General features: G+C 40.4%; 1 protein-coding gene across 1 annotated transcript in view; it reads left to right on the forward strand.

Moving 5' to 3' along the window:
• The window catches only part of GRIA3 (glutamate ionotropic receptor AMPA type subunit 3), a 163,153-nt gene that overhangs the window by 63,222 nt on the left and 81,329 nt on the right, over positions 1-18,602 (forward strand). The window contains exon 5 of the mRNA XM_026848517.1: positions 16,051-16,238. Within this exon, the coding sequence (XP_026704318.1) occupies positions 16,051-16,238 (188 nt within the window). The remainder of the gene's footprint in view (positions 1-16,050; positions 16,239-18,602) is intronic.

The raw sequence follows: 18,602 nt of genomic DNA on the forward strand, positions 1-18,602 counted from the left end.
GGGGGGGGCAGGAAGAGGGGCAGAGAGAGAGAGAGAGCCCTTTCTTCTCCCCTTTGATTTATACCCACTTTCCTTGGGTCCATCCCCTAGGTCAACCCACAGACCTACGTATCCCATGTACAGGGAGGGGTAAGGTGTTTCATGGGATGATGTCACTCGCATGATCATGACAGCCCTCGTTAGCATATTGAGGGGTGTCAACTTTAATATGCATTTCGTGGATAATGAAGCAAAGTTCGTTCACCGGACACATGGCCCTTGAAATCTGCCCAGGTGCCCCAGGGCAGAGCCGTCCCGTCTCCACAGGGCTCTCTCCCCCAGATACATCGGGCAGCCTTATCAGCTTCGGCCTCCACAGAAAGCACCCTGTGACTCAGAGTTTTGTCTTGCAAGTGTTTGAGGCAAATCTTCAATCAGCCTCAACTTTTGCTTTCCCAGGCTGTTTGTCTTAGTTTTTCACAGGCCTGGTTGCTCGGCTCTCACACAGGTCTAGACTGTAAATAAGGCTTCTTATAGTTGTTGACAGGCTCTGTGGCCATGGCCTGATCTTGGAGCCAAAAAATTATATGGAAAATATTGCAAATTGTTGGCTTTTAAGTTCTGAATGGCTTGGGGTCTTTCCTGTCATTCAGGTTTATATGCTTAGGTCTAAACTCAGTCTTTCTGTAAACTCTAAGAATAACACATACTAATCTCTTCAGGAATATGACTGGAATAGTTGCAAATGATCTCTGAATTCCCACAGAAATTCCACATGGCTTTAGCTGAAGCAGATTTAGGCTAATGTTGATTGCCAGTGTTTTAAAACTTTTCAGGTTTGGAAATGAGAAGAGAGAGAAATTTGGAAATGGAAGAGAGCTCATTTGGAACATACACAGTTAATTTATCTCTTTCCCCCTCAGTCCCAAGGTGTTAGAGTTCCAGGTTGTAAGAGGGAGAATAAAATATTACTATATGTGGAAAATGAGGTGGTGGTGTTATGTGGAAAGCTGAAGAACAGGAAAGTCAACTTGTTTCTCTTCTGTTGTTCAGGATAGATAATGTCATCAATCCACTCTCTCCTGAGTCCTGGGGACATTTGGGAGGGTGCTTAAGTTAGGCTGAAGGTCTGAAGTGGTTTGTACCTGAACCACTAGTGCAACAGTGGCAGTATAGAGGAGACGTGCTTAACTGAAAGGTAGTAGGACCACAGTAGCCCCTGTGTCTTCCAGCATGCTTTTATTTGTAGTCCTCTCTCAGTTCCACATTGTCCAAAGTGATAGAGGTGAATCACAATGGGGGGAATAAATGAGTAGAAGCCATGAATGTAGCATGGGAGACAACAGTGTGTTTTGACAATTATTAGGCCTAGCATAAAGAATACAGCCAGCATAAAGATGAACCAATAACCAAATTGTGTTTGATACAGAAGGGTCAGTACGTGGGTCAGCTCTGTGGGTACAAACAAGTCAGATTATAGATAATCGACATCAATCCCACTGACCCCAACAATGACACCGCACAACCAACAATGGGTGGAATAAATGGTGAAATGCAGTTTCCCATAGAAGGGACAGGAGTCAACAAGCCAAATACATAAGACCAAGGAAGCCACATACTGAATCTCTACACAGCCCACGTTTACAAAAGCCAGACCTGACTGGAGCCAAGGGAGGAGGGAGGTCCTTCCCCAACAGGGAACTCTGCACAGGGCATCCACCTCACACACAGACACCGCCCCTGCCTGCAAGCGGTCCCAGCTTTTATCCCTCAGTGGGACACCTGACCTTGAGTTACTGACTGCGGGACACCTGGGGCTCATTTACCCAATGGCTCTGTCTGCCAGGCCGGCCCCACCCTGGAGGGAAGCCTGAAGGTAAACTCACCCCCCCTTTGTGAAGGGCTGTGGGAATCACCCATATGTCAGCCTTAATTTGGGGCTTGGGGTTGAAACCCCATCATATCACAGTGCTACTTCTGAAAGATAGGAATGAAGTCACCAAGACTCATTACAGGCAGAGACAAAAGGGCTATCCAGAGAATGAGAACTGAGATGCATGGTGTAGACCTTTTAAAACAGGGACAAAACTTCTGCTGCATTAAAAAAAATAGAAAAAGAAAAGGAATCAGTGAAGTGATGGGACATGCTTCAAACAGCGGGCAAGAAAATCTGGCATTGAGAGCTAAGACCTCAGTGAGAGCTGTTAAGTGTAGCGGTACAGTTAGAATGTGATATGTGACTTCCTGTTACGATATGGTATATAGCACAGTCATAATAATCCAGTGTTTAAAGAATATGCTTTCTAAATATTTGCGCTTTTTGTTGAAACAACAATAATAGAACTTTTTGCTGTAAAAAGAAAGGTGTTGTCTTGATATTTCACTGCAGGGGGAGGGTTGGTTAGTATTGAGTACAATCAGAGGGGACCAGCTCCCTGGAGTAAGCACAGGCATTATATTTTGAGCCTAGAACATCTGTACATTAATAATTAGTAGGGTTAGATGGAAATTTTTTATTGAAGTCAACTCCAGTTGCTCACAGGCGCAACTGACCTGGTTTTCCCTTGCTTTTCCTACCTGCACAGAGATTATGACAGTGGCAGAAAGTGTTAAAATAAAGAGATCTTATTTACTTTACTTGGGGAAAAAAAACAAGACTAAACAATAAGTGCCACCCTACTGAAGGAGGGCACTGATGGAACGAGAACCTTTTGTTTTAAAGTATTGATTTGCACAGAACACTTAAAACCTTTCCACTCTATATACCAGGGACCTCCCTTATTCTGTGAAATCTTTTCCTGCCTGAATGACTACAGTAATGGTAAACTAAGTGATCAGAACTATCAGTGCTTGTGCTTCTAGCTGTGTGGACCATTCACTGTATATTTTCTCCTTCAGATTAGATAATACTGAACTTTTTGCATATTTTATCATTGTAGTTTGCTAACCATGCAATCTGATTTGTGATGCTTTGGCGTCATGGAAGAGCAGTCGTGCATCAGTATAATATCAAAACAAATGGAATAGAAGAGTTCTTTTGTTTCACTGAATATTGGATTGAATATTCAAATAGGATATAAACATTTTAAATAATAGTAAACACTTGGCAGCATAACTGGGTGCAAAGCCCAAAGTAATTGGAGTACTGAGGCTCGCTGGTCCCAAGGATGTGTTTGTTACAGCTTCCTTATTTTACAAAACAGCTCTGAGAAAACATTAACAATTTGGTTTGAAACTATGAAAACAGGGAGTTCATGCAACCCCTTCCTTTTGTAATAGATACTCCACTACTCTGCAACATTGGAGGAGAATTTTCTATCACCCTTTTCTTCTTCCAGCTAAGAATTGATAGTTGGACTCAGATACGTGTACATCCTATTTAGTTGGGCATTCCTTATCTGTGCACTTGTTGAACATGTTGCAATGAAATAACTAATTAACAGTATTCTGTAGAGAATTCTGTGCCACTTTTTAAGCAGGCCGCAAAGTACATGCTGTGAGAAGCACATACCCTATTTTCGTAAGTGATTTCCAAAGGCACATAGGACAGGTCTTCCAGAGGTATTTAGGATGTCAGCATACACATAGTCACATTGTGAAAAGCACCTCAATGAGATCTATGCCTCATTGCCATTTAAGTCAGTGGAGTGAAGGTACCCTACCTGCTGAGATTCTTCAGCATCTGTATCTTAATTGCCTCTGAAAACCTACTCCTACCATCCTACCCACGTCACTTTTGAAAGTGAGGGACAGATACCTGTGAAAATTTTATCTATGCTGCTCTGTGAGGTGAGCCTGTTTCTGAGAGGATCACAGGCAAAAGTATTAGCTGTTTCATATACTCTTATTATTACCATGGATATATATGGATGATTAGTCCAGCAGCAGTTAATGTAGATCTAGTGGCCATTAGTTCTTAAAGGATGTGGAAACTTCTATTGATACTGTTCCACGTTCATGGTGATCCAGCAGTGTACACTGCCATTACTCTAGTTTTGGGACAAATATTGAGGGTATATGCCTGTCTATCAGCCAGTCCTTTATATACAGTACCAGTTTTTGCCCAAGGTGGTCAAGTATGGTAAGGTTGAGCCTCTGCTGAAATTGCCTTTGAAGTCATATAGGCTATTCCCCGAGTCTGGTTTCTCTGTTAAACCCATCATACTGGTATTTCTGAACAATCAGTTTTAAGAGTAGTAAATTAGACAAACTCTGCCCATTAATAGGTAATTTTACCATCTTTTTTTTTTTTTTTGATAGATCAAAATTGTGTTATGTCTTCTTGTGCAAATTCCATTTGTGGAGCACAAAAATAAATGGGATGGCACTATAGGTGTGGGGGGGAATCCAGTCCATGGGAAAAATGCCCTGGAAGGGAGAGTGCTGGAGTCACAAAGTATCTTGGATGCTGTAGAAAAGTCTGGATCTGAAGCCCAACCCTTGATGATGTGCAGAGCCAAGTCCAGGAAGGCTCTCATTCTCCTTCCTTCTCTGTCTGAGCACATTGAAACCTGGGGAGATGAAGCCATAGCTAAACTTTTGAATCACATTCCTGTCTATTTAGTGAATATTTATGCTGAAATGTTTGCACGTTTCTATATAATCTGGCCTAATATTTCATTTGAGCTGCCTTTCTCAGCTAAATCAGGAATAGTGTATTCAGTAACTGACCACAGATGCTTAAATCTGGTGGGTTTTTTTCACCCATCTAAGGTTACGGGCTCCAATCCCTGTATTTAGAAGTTGCAAAATACAATGCAGCAGCCAAAAGGTACTCTGTGTGTTACTAGAGAAGGGATAGTTAATGCTAAAATTCTTAAAAGATTTTTGATACAATGAAAGAGACCTCTAATATTCAAATAGGATTATAAGGTTGAATAATAAAAGCAAGGCATTGTTTCCCCGTTAGTCTCTTTCTTCAATAGCAGGGAAGGACCCAGGAATTCCCTGACTGGTAATGTGTAGTCTCTATTCTGTAGGTTATGTGAGCCTGTTGTATGTCACCACCCTGCAGAATAAACCAGTCTTTCTGATACACAGAACATAATGCTGCAAGAAGTAATGGAGTTAGGGCACTGATCCAGAGCACTGAACCCGTACATTCTAATTCTGCCCCCTCATCTGTGTCAAATGTTTTGAAAGGTAACTTCTTACCCCCAAGCTTTATGCTGGCTCGGGTGGTGTCTATTGATATCAAGCTGATTCTCTGCTAACTCAATTGTTGTCCTGTGGCCTCGCTACAGGAAGAATCAGTATAAAGCAGGTTAGATTATATATTCTGTGCTCTGGTCAAGGCAATAGAACTACACTTGTATGTTCATGCCCAATTCAGACCAAATCTGTGTTGCCAAGTAGTCTAGGAGGTGTACAGACCGATTTTGAATTAATATGAGGCCTTGTAATTAATGAATACATCATTTTCTGAAGATAAATGCTTGTACTGGAAAAATATAGATAAGTGCTATATAAAAGCTCCCTGTTACTAACCATTGGCAAAAAAAAGCAGAAATAGCCAAGCGACTAAAAAGAAACACACAGACTATGAGTATAGATCCATAAATTATCATTTATATTATCATAAAAACTCATTTAAATTTCAGAATATTTTTAAAATCGGTATTCACCCTTTGATTGCTTTTTTTTTTTTTTTTTTTTTTTTTTTTTGGTGTTCAGAATAAATAGAAGGAAATTAACTTACGGGTTGAGACATGAGACACATTCCAGCTGCAAGGGCAATTAAAATGCTGGATACCAAAGGGTGAGATGTTGATGAAGAGAGACTTTGAAAGGCTGATAGCATCTGTTAATGAAAATTCTCAGAGGCAAAAAAAAAAAAGATTTGTTTGCTCAGGTAGTTTGAGAAACAGAAAGTGTAGATAAAGGTTAGGGAGAGAAATAAATATTTTTCTAACATGATTGACTGAAGGTCAGGTAGAAAGAATAATTTTACTATGTTTGAGGACAATTCAACTAGCATAATTTTTTTCCAAGACATTTATCTGAGGTGAATCCAGGTTTTTTAGTGATGAATATGTATTTCAATTCATAGTCTGATTACCATAAACTCCTGTGGTTGTTTCTTCAAAGGAATAATATTTATCATTTTTTAGACTCAGCAGTTCCTGACATGTTTTTAAGAGAAGGCAGTCAGCAATACTCTTGCATGCTTATGCTAAAAACCCTATACATATCATGGCAACCAATTAACTTGTGTTATCAATAATTTTAGTTTGCAGCATACATTGAAATTAAATTTTTAACTCTTTAGATGAATGTAGTGATATGTGAGGCCAAGTTTTAGCTATTTTCAAAATCCTCTGCTGTTGATAAGTAGATAAATTTCCTTCTTCCGGAACATTTATTGCCTGTAACAGAATAAATGCACTAATATTCTCTTTTGGCTAAAGAAGTTATTTAAGCTTAAAAAGAATTCATTTTTATTTCCTTTCTCAGATAATAATGCCATGCCATACTTTACTTTTTAACTGTATTTGTAATTGTATCACAATTGTGCAACTTTACCTGGAATATTAAATAACACTTTCTATCAGTATCCCCGTTCACTGGGGGCTAGATAGCAATTCAGTTTTCTCTAGCAAATAAGATACAAGGAAAATGTATTCCGAGATACAGTACTGATGCTTTTACTGTATCATTCCAGTGGCTAGTGCGTTTGTAGGCAGTGTAGGAAACTGTTACAGCTTGAAATAAAAATAAATCCACATATGAATCAGAACCTAAATTTGAAAATTGGGTGTATTATTAACTCTCTGGGATAGGCCAAACCATTGGTTGTATTCTATGTCAAATATTTTATTTGCCTATTACATACGGGAATGTTGACAATAAATATGTTAATTTGCAGTGCTTTAGGCGTTATTTAGCATTGTTGTTAATATTATTAATGTTTTTGTAAGAATTTTCTGAAAGCTGAATGATGCAAAAACATCTGGTGTGAAGCGCACTGCTTTGCGGTCAATGTAGACCCTGTTCTGTGGGAGATACAGACCCAGGTACGATGTACTTCTGAAATAATGAAGCTGGGCTAAAATGTGTCCGTAAGGCAGAGATACACCAGGAGCTCTGCAGGCTCATTGGAGGGAGAAGGATATCCGTATACCCGTGTCAGTGCCAGTGGGAAGGCCAGCATTAGCATTATATAAGGAGCAGACCTTTAGTTTCTGAAACAAAGACCGTGTGCATTGCACCACCTCACTCAGATCAGCCACAGTCAAACCTTGAGAAAGGTAGTTCAACAGCTTGGCTCCTCACTGGGAACACACTGTTGCATTATCGGGTGGCTTTTCATTTTCTATTATTCTTCAATTCATACGATAGGCCAAATACATCTCCTTCAAGTCAGTATTGTCACCAAAAGATGACTTAAATTCTCCACATCTTGCAACATCTGCTCATGTTCTCATTTCGGGGTTTGTAAGCTTTCCCTTTGAGAACTGGCTTCACGTGGAATGTGCTACAGTTGTTTTGCAGACTGGTTTACTTTTCCAGCCTGATAATTGCTAGCTCTGAGATTCCTAATTAGAATCTTTTTGCTGAGATAAATATATAAACACAATTAGATATGTCTTTTTAACGTGCAGCAATTAGCCTCATCAGTTAAGTTCTAGTCAACGCATTGGGATTTTTGTTCTCTTTTAGTTTCTCAACTGCAGGTAAAGGTTGTGAGTGGTAGCTATATGATGATGCCTCACACAACTTCATTCTTTTATGTATTTTCTTCCACTGATTTCTACGGATGTTGTAAACACAGAAAAATTACGCGGCATCTCCCTCTCTCGACTAGAACAAGAACCTTAGAGACTGTCATCCAAACGTGTATGAAGTTAAGGACAAACTAAGGCCAAAGGTTCTCACTTAGGCCTCAACTATGGTCAAATTTATGGTATCTGACATAAAGAGGATTGTGGCTGAGATATTTTCTATTCATGGTGGCTAGATCTGGTTTCTTCAGTAACCAATGAACAGGAGTAATGAAAAACCCAGCTCTGATGGTTTGAAGGAAGTGGTTGGTAGTATCTGTGTATCTTCGTTTCTTCTTTTTTACCCAAAGAAACTTGTATTTTGATTATATCATCCAAAGGTTTTTCAGCTGAAGGCTGGCCTGTTGCAAGCAGCTGGGCTTGATGTAGACGCATTCTAGCTTGCTCCATATAAGAGTCAGAAACACTGCAAAACAGTGTGGCCGTGGGACAGAAGTGCTCAAGGGTAAATAGAAGGGAGGGAAGCCACTACAGAAGGCTGCGTCTAGGCAGGGCTATGATACTGTACTCAGGTTATGGTATTAGCTTCCCAGTACCAGTAGGATGCAGGACTGTACTAAGTAAATGGTTTATTTTTAATTTGCCAGTGTCACTTAGAACATGTCCTTGCTGGAGAATTCAGGGCACTCAGGGTAATTGATGTTGAGCAGGAATCTCATTGGAATTGAACTCCTTAGATTTGAATCCCACTGTATGTGTAACAGTACTGTGCTTACTGCATAGGTTTAGGTTTGGGGCTCTGCTGGACAGAGAAAACTCTGGACTCAGTGAGAGACTCGCAGATGAAATCTCTCTATACTTAAGCAGTTTAATTATATTTTTTTTTATTCAGAGCTGCTAAAGCTTAGAACTTAATTATTTTTAATGCTAATGTAGTTTTACAATTTTGTCATTTGCATGTAAAAAGGTTTTCCTTTTGGGAGAGCTCTCCAGTACTCCTAGGCCCGTGTCTCCCAGATCCCAGCATCCTCTGGTGACAGAATGCCCTTGTGCCCTTGCTAGTACCTCAGTCAGCTTTCTGATAGCATCAGTATCAAGAGATCTTAGTAATAAGTACACAGAGGATACCCTACAGCCCATGCCCACTGGACAACACAGTGCTCTTCACCTTCTGTCACTTCTCAAAATACATTATTCCTTTCTCTGATTTTCTGTGCTAGTTCATCTTCCTTCTCTGCACAATTGTTTACCTGTTATATTTTCCTCAAGTAGAACATACTCTGGTTTTAAAGTGTTCCCATCTCATCTGTTTTGCTACCCATCTGCATCCAGAAGCTATAATCACTCAATTATTATTCCCTTGGAAAGCATTTAAATAAAGATTTGCATAGCAAAGCTAAAACTAGAACACAGCTCTTCTGATAAACTTCAGATCCTATTGTTGTATTGAGGTATATTTATCAGTCCTACACCAGGAGGCTTGCCCACATCATTGTGAAAGTCATATGAATAAGTCCCCTTACGGAAGTGACAGCAGTGCTTATGGCATCTTTATGTCTGCCCTTGGTTATTGTACTCTTTGATCCCTTACTACATTACTCTCATTTTACACTGGCGCAGCTTCATTCAAAAACACTGGAGTTGCACTGATCTAAAACTTGTGTAAAATGAGGGTTGAGTTAGATGCAAGGTTGTTATGAAAAAGCATATCAAGGTGAAATGCATTCAGAAAGAGCCATAAAAAAAAAAAAAAAAAAAAAAAAAAGTCTTTCACTTACATTCAGCAGATCTGAATTCCTGCATGTTTAGCTGTATCCCATCCCGAGCAAATGCAGACCAGATGGTTCCTGTAAATTCTCCTTTAGAGCCAGGCAAGTTCACATTCTCTCAACCAAGCTGACATATCTATTTGTGTAGATTCTCTGTTTATGGATGACAGGTGGCAATAATGTAATGTATGTACAGGGGAAACTAGAGGTTTACTGAATAGGAAAAGCAGAAGAAAAAAATAAGGTTAGAATGCGTTTGCTACTTCGTCTAGGAGGTTGTCTGCCTCCAGAAGAGCAGAGTGTAACACTTTACGTCCTGGTTACCAGATACAAGCGATCAGGTCAAAAACAGATGGAATGCAGTTATTCTACTTTTATTTAATAATTTGAACTTACATGCGTTAGACTGAAAGGGCATTCCAGTGTCCTAGTCATTTGCTGAATCTCCTACGGGTGACTGATTTAGTAGTTTGTTCCTTACTTCTTCCCCTGCTATAAAATTGTTCAGCAGACATAGGTTATGCAAAGCATAATTGCCTAACTGATGCATTTGGTTTTTGAAGGATGGAGAATGTTTTGGGTTGGCTAGTTGTTTTTTACTCATGCCTAACACGTTGATCTGTTTGCTTTTAAATTACTGCTAGGCTCAGTGCCAAACACAGAGAATATCCAAGTATATCTCAACTTACAGACCTCTGGTACGCTTGAAATGTAAGCTGGCGTCATAGTATTTGTATTTGTCTTGGGGAGGCATTTGCCTTGATGGCCTTCTTTTTGGTAAGTTCATTGTGCCCTTGTCAAACATGGCTCGACACTTAAATCCTTGAAGTTCTCTCATAGGCCAGAAGCTTAGTTCTTTGTGTCATGTCCCAGATATGTATTTCAAAACACAAGTATTTAGATCAGAGCTGATGCTCATTCAGCTGGCACAAGCATGCTGCATGCCAGGAAAATATACCCCTCAAAGACCTTTGGTACTCAACAAGGCAAAAGAGGGACTGCAAGCAAATGCATTTCTAATAGGAGGCTATCGTCCAAGATCTTATCAGGAACGTTCAGGAAAAGAGTGATTTACATAAGTGGTAATTTTTTCTCGGTAAGTACTTTGGTGCCAACTGCAAGGGCTCACATGATGCTACAGATGTTCCAGTGTGGTCGTTTACTCATGACACATTACTGATTGCTGTTATTTAAACAAGAGTAAGTTCAGTGATGTAGTACATAGAGTTTCATATGGCTGAACAAACTGCTCAGATATATTTTGCTTATGTGGATGTGGGAAAAGTTTCATGAGCTTTCATAGATGCAAAAGAGTGAAATTTCCTCTTCCTCTGTGTTAGTAGGGTCAGTTGAGAGATGCTTGTATTTAAGGGATGATACGAAAGACCTGGCAGGTGTCTGAAGATACTGGGCGAATTTCTGTCTTAGTCCAGCTGCAGGGAGGACTGCCTAAAATGTAATTCTGTACGGGTTGTTTAAAGTACAGAGATGGCATTGCAACAAGTAATATCTTCCCTGCTTTGAGGGAGATTTATATTGAATATTTTCCCCTCTTTGCAAGCTTCAGTCAGCAAAACTCAAAATACTTGATTCATCTCACTGAGACATAAGTTGGGCATTTGTTTTGTTCTAGTTTTATTACTATATCTACCTCCAGCCCAATCATTTTGCAGACTGTTTAGATGAGGGTTAGTTCATTTAAATCATCAATATTTTAAGAATAAGCCAGACAATGACATATTTGAATATTAAAGCTGGGACTGTGTAAGCTTTTAGTAAGTGTGGATGAGATTGTCTTGTGAGATTGCATTCAAAGATCACAGGCACATCCCACCGCAGCATGGCGTAAAGAAGCCAGAATGTAATATGTTACATGACCTAGTGTAGTGATTTAAGTCCAGAGAGCAACTGAGAACCATGTGGCTACCCACTCACTCTTTCCCCCTGGAGGGTTGGGGAGGAGAAAATATAATAAAAGACTCAGGGATGAAGACAAGGACAGGGAGGGATGACTTACCACTCACATCACGGGCAAAAGACTCTATTTGGGGGAAAAAAAAGAACATCCATTTAAATTTGAATGCTACCACCACTGATTTACCAATCAAATCAGAGTAAGAGTGTGAGGAAATACAGCTACATCTTAAAAACACCTTTCCCCCACCCCATCCTTCTTCCCAGGCTCAGCTTTGCCCTCAATTTCTGTACCTCCTCTCCGCCAGCAATGCAAGGGCAGGGAATGGGGACTGTGTTCAGTTCATCACCCATCGTCTCTGCCACTCCTTCCCCCTGAGAGGCAGGACTCTTCACACTCTTCTCCTGCTCCAGTGTGGTGTCCCTCCCATGGGAGACAGCCCTCCACAAACTTCACCCCTGTGGGTCCTTCCCACAGGGCTGCAGCTCTTCCCGAGCTGCTCCAGCGTGGGTCCCATCCGCAGGCTGCAGCTCTTCAGGCACAGTGGGGGCTTCCCTCAGAGCCCCGGCCTTCTTCAGGAGCAGCCCCCTGCTCCGGCGTGGGATCCCCCCGGGGCTGCAGGAGAGCATCTCTCCACTGGTGACCCCCATGGGTGCAGTGGCACAGCCTGCCCTCTCACCACGGGCTGCAGGGCAGTCTCTGTGCTGGTGCATCTCCTCCCACCCCACCCTCCCCCTCCTTTTTCAACTGACGTCGGTGTTTGCACAGGTATTTCCCTCAAAGCTCCAACTCCTCTCATGTTCCCCTTCTTAAATAGGTTCTCACAGAGGCTCAGGCACTGTCACTAATTAGCTCAGCCTTGGCCAGAGGCAGGTCCGTCTTGGAGCCCAGGGAGCTTTGAGAAGCTTCTCATAGGAGCCACCGCTCTAGCCCCCAACCCAAAACCAAAAACCCACCACACATAAACCCAGCTGGCAAGTGTGGACATCACCACTGTGTGACCAGACATACTTGTAAATCAGTAATGCCAGCCTGTTACTAACGTAGTGCAGTGAAGGGATGTGGTGCCATCATATGAGCTAGCCTCAGAAGCAGCGCTTCCAGAAAAATACATGCCTTCTATCCTGCTGCTTTTTCACATCCAAGGTATGACTAAGAAAAAACAGATTGAAAGATCAGATTGGAGTCTGAATGAATTTTTCTTCTTGTCTCTATTTGTGTCAATGACTATAGAATGAACGACCTCTGAATTTTGGTAATGATATTATAAACCTGTTTTGAGATGATCTCATTGCTGTCCTCTTCTAGGAGGATGTCAGATTTTTTGTTTTATCCAATATTTTTTGCATTTATCGTTTGAAGCAGTATAAAACACCAACAGTATTAACAAAAGCCTTTCCGGCATGGTTTCTTCACAGACCTGTGGTGAATTACCAGTCCTTCAGTTTTTTGGGATAGATCTGGTGTAGACCATAGAAAAAGTACAAAATAGAGACAGTTGCCAAGGCTGGCTGGTTTCCTTTAGGGTGAATGAGATGAGAGGCACCCTTGAGAGTTCAGCACCTCCAGGGTGCTCAGGGGCAAGCATCTCTTGTGAAGCATTCACACAGCACGTTTACTGGAGAGTAGGGAATGGAAAAGCTTGGTGTGCAGGACTGGTCACTGACATGCACAGAACAGGGAAAACAATTTTCCTATTCAATACCCAGGCAGTACCCCTGAACTGTCACAGCTTGCATTGTTATGCTAAGGAGAAAGAAAAGTTCATATTTGAAGATAAAATGGTCCTTTTATTTAAACAGCCACATTGTTTATGTAACGGCTCTCCTAATGGTAAAGTACAGCTGAAGCCTGGAACATCTTGTTTACAGAAATATCACATAATGGGTAACAGTGTAAAATATAGTAAATGGCGCTGAAGGCACTAGGCCTGGGGAGAGATAGGAGGTTGGGAACAGCGAATGCACGTATGTGAAGACGTGAATGTGCTGCCTTCCTGAAAGCAGGAGGTTTGAACCATGCTTTTGTAAAGCAAAGGGCATGGGCTTTCTAAAGGTCATCAGAGGACTGGCCTAACGAGCTGTCATGGGAAGGGCAAATGGTACTTCTCAAAGCAAGCACAGGAGAGGGAGACGGTCCAAGAGAGACAAGCTGGCACAGCACAGGGAGTGGCCATAGGGAGGATTTCGAAAACTGGCAAGGTTAGAGGGAACTGTGACTGTAAAGACTTGGTGTGACAAGGAGAAACAGGAGGTAGAGAAGACAGAAATGATGAAGTTCTGGAAGTTTTTCACACTAAGATTACTGTAATTGTATTTCCATGCATAGGAGAAAGGCTGCCAAGTAACCTTGCTCTTCTCTTTCTTGAAATGGTAACCACTGACTAGTACAGACACATGCAAAAACACACACACTCACACCCACACAAACATGCAATTGCACAAAATCAGAAAATTGTCCAACTTTCTTCTGAGATACTCAAGGTTTGACAAAGCAAGCTCTGACTCAGTGTTAACTAAACCGGGTGCATGGCAGTCGACCAATGGCATCTGCGCTCCAACATGTTCATTTTCACTTCTTCCCCTGAGACAATTCATAAGTTTTGTATGTATTATTAGCAAAAAGTAGAGCTACAGATTTTTTTTTTAAGTGTCATTTTTTTTTATAATATGTTGAACCACTTTATTCAATTTGGAGTGAAAAAAAATAAACTTATGGACTGTTTTCTGTTGTTTACAGCAAGCTCAATGTTCATACCTAGACATTATGTGAATGATGAAACAAAGTTGTAAATATTCATTACTTAGTGGAATCATATTTTTTTTAAAAGCACATCGTTGTACACAAAGCATTTGTAAATCCCCATTAGTGGTATTTATATTACCACATCAAAATGCCTCCTTTGCAGCCAGCCAAATATCTTAGGCTTAGATCTTCCTCCTACATGTAATGGAATCACAATGCTGTCACAGACATCACAGCCATTTTTGTAAAATATGATGTTAAGGAAGACTGAGTTCATTGTACTATACATATGTAAATGCCTCTCTTTCAATAGTCTCAGGGGAAAGAAGATGCCAGAAAGAATTCCCAACCAGTGTACATATTAATTGTCACCACCTTTCATGGGATAGTAAAGCGCATTCATACAAAGAAAAGCATTAAGAATCAAGGAGGCTGCACAAGGAAAGTGAGGGCATTTGAGTGAGACTTAAGGAAGTCACATGGTAAATTATAATAATCTAACTGCAGTCTAGAAAATCACACTCTTTCCTTGTTTGCGTCTGTAATGAGGTAATGATGCAGCTCCTCTGGCTTCAGACAGCCACTACAGATTTACAGCAGGCTACAGAAGATCAGACTGCAGCACAAGTTCTTTGTTATCACTATACCATGACAATGATATCTGAGTTCAGAATAGCTGTTGGTATCATTTGAAGCAGTGAACATGTTGTTCCACTCTAGTTCAAACTCCTTTCAGTTTCAGAAGCATAGGGGATGGGTTATCACAGGGCACAAATAATTGATTGTTGATCCTGTATGTTTATGTGTTTGTGTGTGTGAAGACATTCTGAGCCTCTCAGATCTTGCTGTGGGTAAGAAATGCACAGTATAACTATATGATTGGACTGAAAGTTTTGCAGATAATTTATCTGGATGAAAACACTGCCCATATAAATGCTTCTGTACAAGGAAATCTACTGGAAACCACTGTGTGTGCTTGAAGTAGATGACCTCTTTCTTTGGCATCCACCCAGATTTGAAACAATTAGGACTATGCAAAAATTTTAATTTCCTGAATCAAAACCGGTAATTTGCCAAATTCCCAGCTACATACTATAATAGAGCTATACAAATCAATATCTGATGATTCCTACATAGCATGACTTGAAGAAGATTACTGTTCCCAGTTCCACCACATTTCACTTAGGGACTTGAGTTCTGTCTGCCACCAAGACACGGGTGTTCACAAGAAATTAAATGCTGTTTGCTTGTATAATTTCCTGCTGTGCAGTCTTTGGTCATTCTGTGCTGCTTCTCTCCTGTTGAGGCTGCTAAATGAGTTGGTATTATCTTAATGAAAGCATTGAAAGTGTGGTTAATGCTGCTAGACTCCATATTTTAAAACATTTTTTGAAATCAAAGTGAGTATCAGTAAAATATTCTCCTGTGGTTGGTGGCTCTGATAACCAGGACAATGACTTAATTGGCATTCTTGTGCAGTGCTTGGATCTTTGCCAGTTAATGACCCATTGCTGCAGTCTGCACAGGCAAATTACCCCTTCTGTCCAGCTCTTCAAGCTGATGGACTTTTGCCCAAGTAATGGCTGCAGGCTCCTATTCTCAGCTGGCACAGACCCCAGCATGACCATAAACATCCCCGAGAGGATCATAATATGATATATTGGACAGATTGTGATATGCCTCACAGTAATATACCGCCAAGCAATTCTGCTGAAGTCAGTGACTTTGGTGGTGGCGTAGCTGAAGAAAGAAACTGGTCCCTGCACTGTTGCTTTCTCAAGTAATGAAGTACTTGCAGGCCATTAGCTAGTATGTGTCCCTTTAGATGATACAAGTTTTTGTGAACCCTTTGTCAAACATTGAAAACAGTTTTAATTTTTGTTCTGTTTTTAAATGGTTGTATTGTCTCTTCACCCTACAGGATTTTCCATTCTTCAAGCGATTATGGAAGCAGCAGTACAGAACAACTGGCAAGTGACAGCCAGATCTGTAGGAAGCATAAAGGATGTCCAAGAGTTCAGAAGAATTATAGAGGAGATGGACAGGCGGCAAGAAAAAAGATACTTAATTGACTGTGAAGTGGACAGAATCAACACCATTTTGGAACAGGTATATGCTTTTCTGATACTGTGATGTCTCTGTGACAGACATCATTAATGTTTCCAGAACTGTCTGTTTCTAGAAATTAATTCAATATCCACTGAGATGAGAGTCCCAACAATTGGCTGTTTACCTAGTGAAATTAAAATGCTTCAGTGATGCTCATAGTTGGTGGCAGCACTTGCATGTAACCTACCAGGAAATGTCTCTGTGATATTTTTTCCCAGATGTTAATAATGAATTATTCTTAAGTAGGTTAAGAACCTAAAACCTCAGCTGCCAGAGTAATGTTACTGGGATCAGGGCTACTTCCAGGGACTGCAGGACAGGTGCAGTTTGTTAAGTGGAACATGAAACAAGAAATAAAAAGCCAGTGAAGTAGTTTTGAATCATCTTAAAGAATGCCCACATGGAAATACTGCTAATAAAGAATTCAGCTAGTAGTCCAAGTGGCTCATTAGCACTTTTTGGTACATAAACCCCTTCCCTCTGCCAGTAGTTATTGGCTTGAATTGTGATAGAGTCTAAGCACCTTCATTGAGGGAGACACACTTTTGGGTTGACTGTTTTGCTATTGCGTGGCCTTCCCAGTGTTCCTAGAGGAATGGACATACCCTCTGGCCATCCCATGGTGCTATGCAGAATGCCTGTGCTGTGTTCTTGAAGGGGTGTGCTAACCGATATACAACACAGGGAGCAGAAGCAGGACGCTGTTCCCTGCTGCAAACCTGGTGTTGGTATGGAACCAAATCCATGCTGCTTGTTTATTCATATGCATGTGGAAATTCACCTACATTAAGACTGAAAAAGTCTCTGATTATTGCCACTTCATAAATTTAACTGTGGGTTTATAGTATGGAATAGATCAAAAGTAACATTTAAATTTCATGAAGCATTAGCATCTCTCTTAGAAATGTTGTGTTGTAAACTAGTAGGAAACTGACCTCACTGCCATAAACCCTGGGAAATGCTAATGCTCTATTTATTGAGTTCCTTCTTAAAATATTCAGTTCCTGTCAAGCCTTGAGGTGTATCCCTGAGGGCCAGTCTGTGGGGACTGAATCACTGTAGTCGCGGCCAGGTCCCACAGCTGCTGGTTGCAAAGGGCAGCAGGAAGGAAAGGTGCTCAAGTGAACATAGCATAATGCTGGTCTGTAACTCTTGGCAGCTTGTATGGTTGTGATACTAATACATAGCATTGCATTTTAAACTGAATTTTTAGTCAATGTGATGAGTGGTCTCTGTGGGGAAATTCATACAGCAAAGTATAAGCTTTTTTTTTTGCTTTTTTTTTTTCTGCTTTTTTTTTTCTTTAATTTGCTCACGTTCTTGCAAAATATGCAGAACACCATACCCACCGCCCACTCTTCTGAAAATGATGCAGGAGAGCACTCCTGAGCCAAGCCTGAATAGCTCTTTGGGCCCACTCTCAACTGAGGAACAGCCCTTTTGTTTGCTCTTTCTAACTCCATTTACATTTAATTCTCCCTTTTTTTAATATCGTTCAAGTGAGAGAAAAAATATTATCAAACCATTCCAGTGCCTAAAATGAAAGATGTATACCGAGCAAACCATGTAGCAAAAAACTGGTGAACTCTTTTCTTCAGCAAGCATTCTAAATTCAAATCTACTGAGGTTTTAATTTTATTAAATGTTTGATTCAGCTTTCTATCAACGTGATTTGCACCTGTGTAACTAAAGATTTGCTATTGGGCCCTCCGGTTTCTCTGGACTCTACAGTACGCTGTAGAGTACTCACACTTTTGCATAATTTTTTGCCTATTTGTTGTCATTGTTGTATTGTATGTAGCCCATCTCTGTACTGTTAGATAACTCTTTCTCTGTATTATGCCTGCTGTCCATCTTTTGAACTTTATTTACACAAAATTGTGACATTTCCATGAAATACTTACCCAAATTATCTCATTTTTTCCTAAAAGATCTTAAAATTTTTGTGGAGTTGCATTTTAGGACCATATCAACCAGTTTTAGCCAATCAGTTGAACACTATCCATTATTTTGCAACCAAATCCCTGCAGACATTTTCACACATAAATACTATGACATATAACTCACTGTATTGCTGTAATATCGCTATTTCTACTTAATTTAATTGAAGATACTCATAAGCAAAATTGCTTGAATTTGCAATATCAAAAACAGATTTAAAACCTTCTGTTTAGGAAACCAAGCTAGATAGTAAAGCAAACTAAACATACCTGCTGAGATAAATACTCTAATGCTAATCATGTCTTTTTAGCAGTCTAACAAGAGGAGTTCGGTTATACAGCATTTTTTATGAGTGTTGTCCCATTTATTTTATCAGAACCATTCACTTGACAAAGAGTTGCCCAAGAAGATCCTAGGCTGGTG

This window comes from Athene cunicularia, assembly GCF_003259725.1.
Source record: "Athene cunicularia isolate RWA chromosome 4 unlocalized genomic scaffold, athCun1 chr4_part3, whole genome shotgun sequence".
NCBI classification, from domain to species: domain Eukaryota; kingdom Metazoa; phylum Chordata; class Aves; order Strigiformes; family Strigidae; genus Athene; species Athene cunicularia.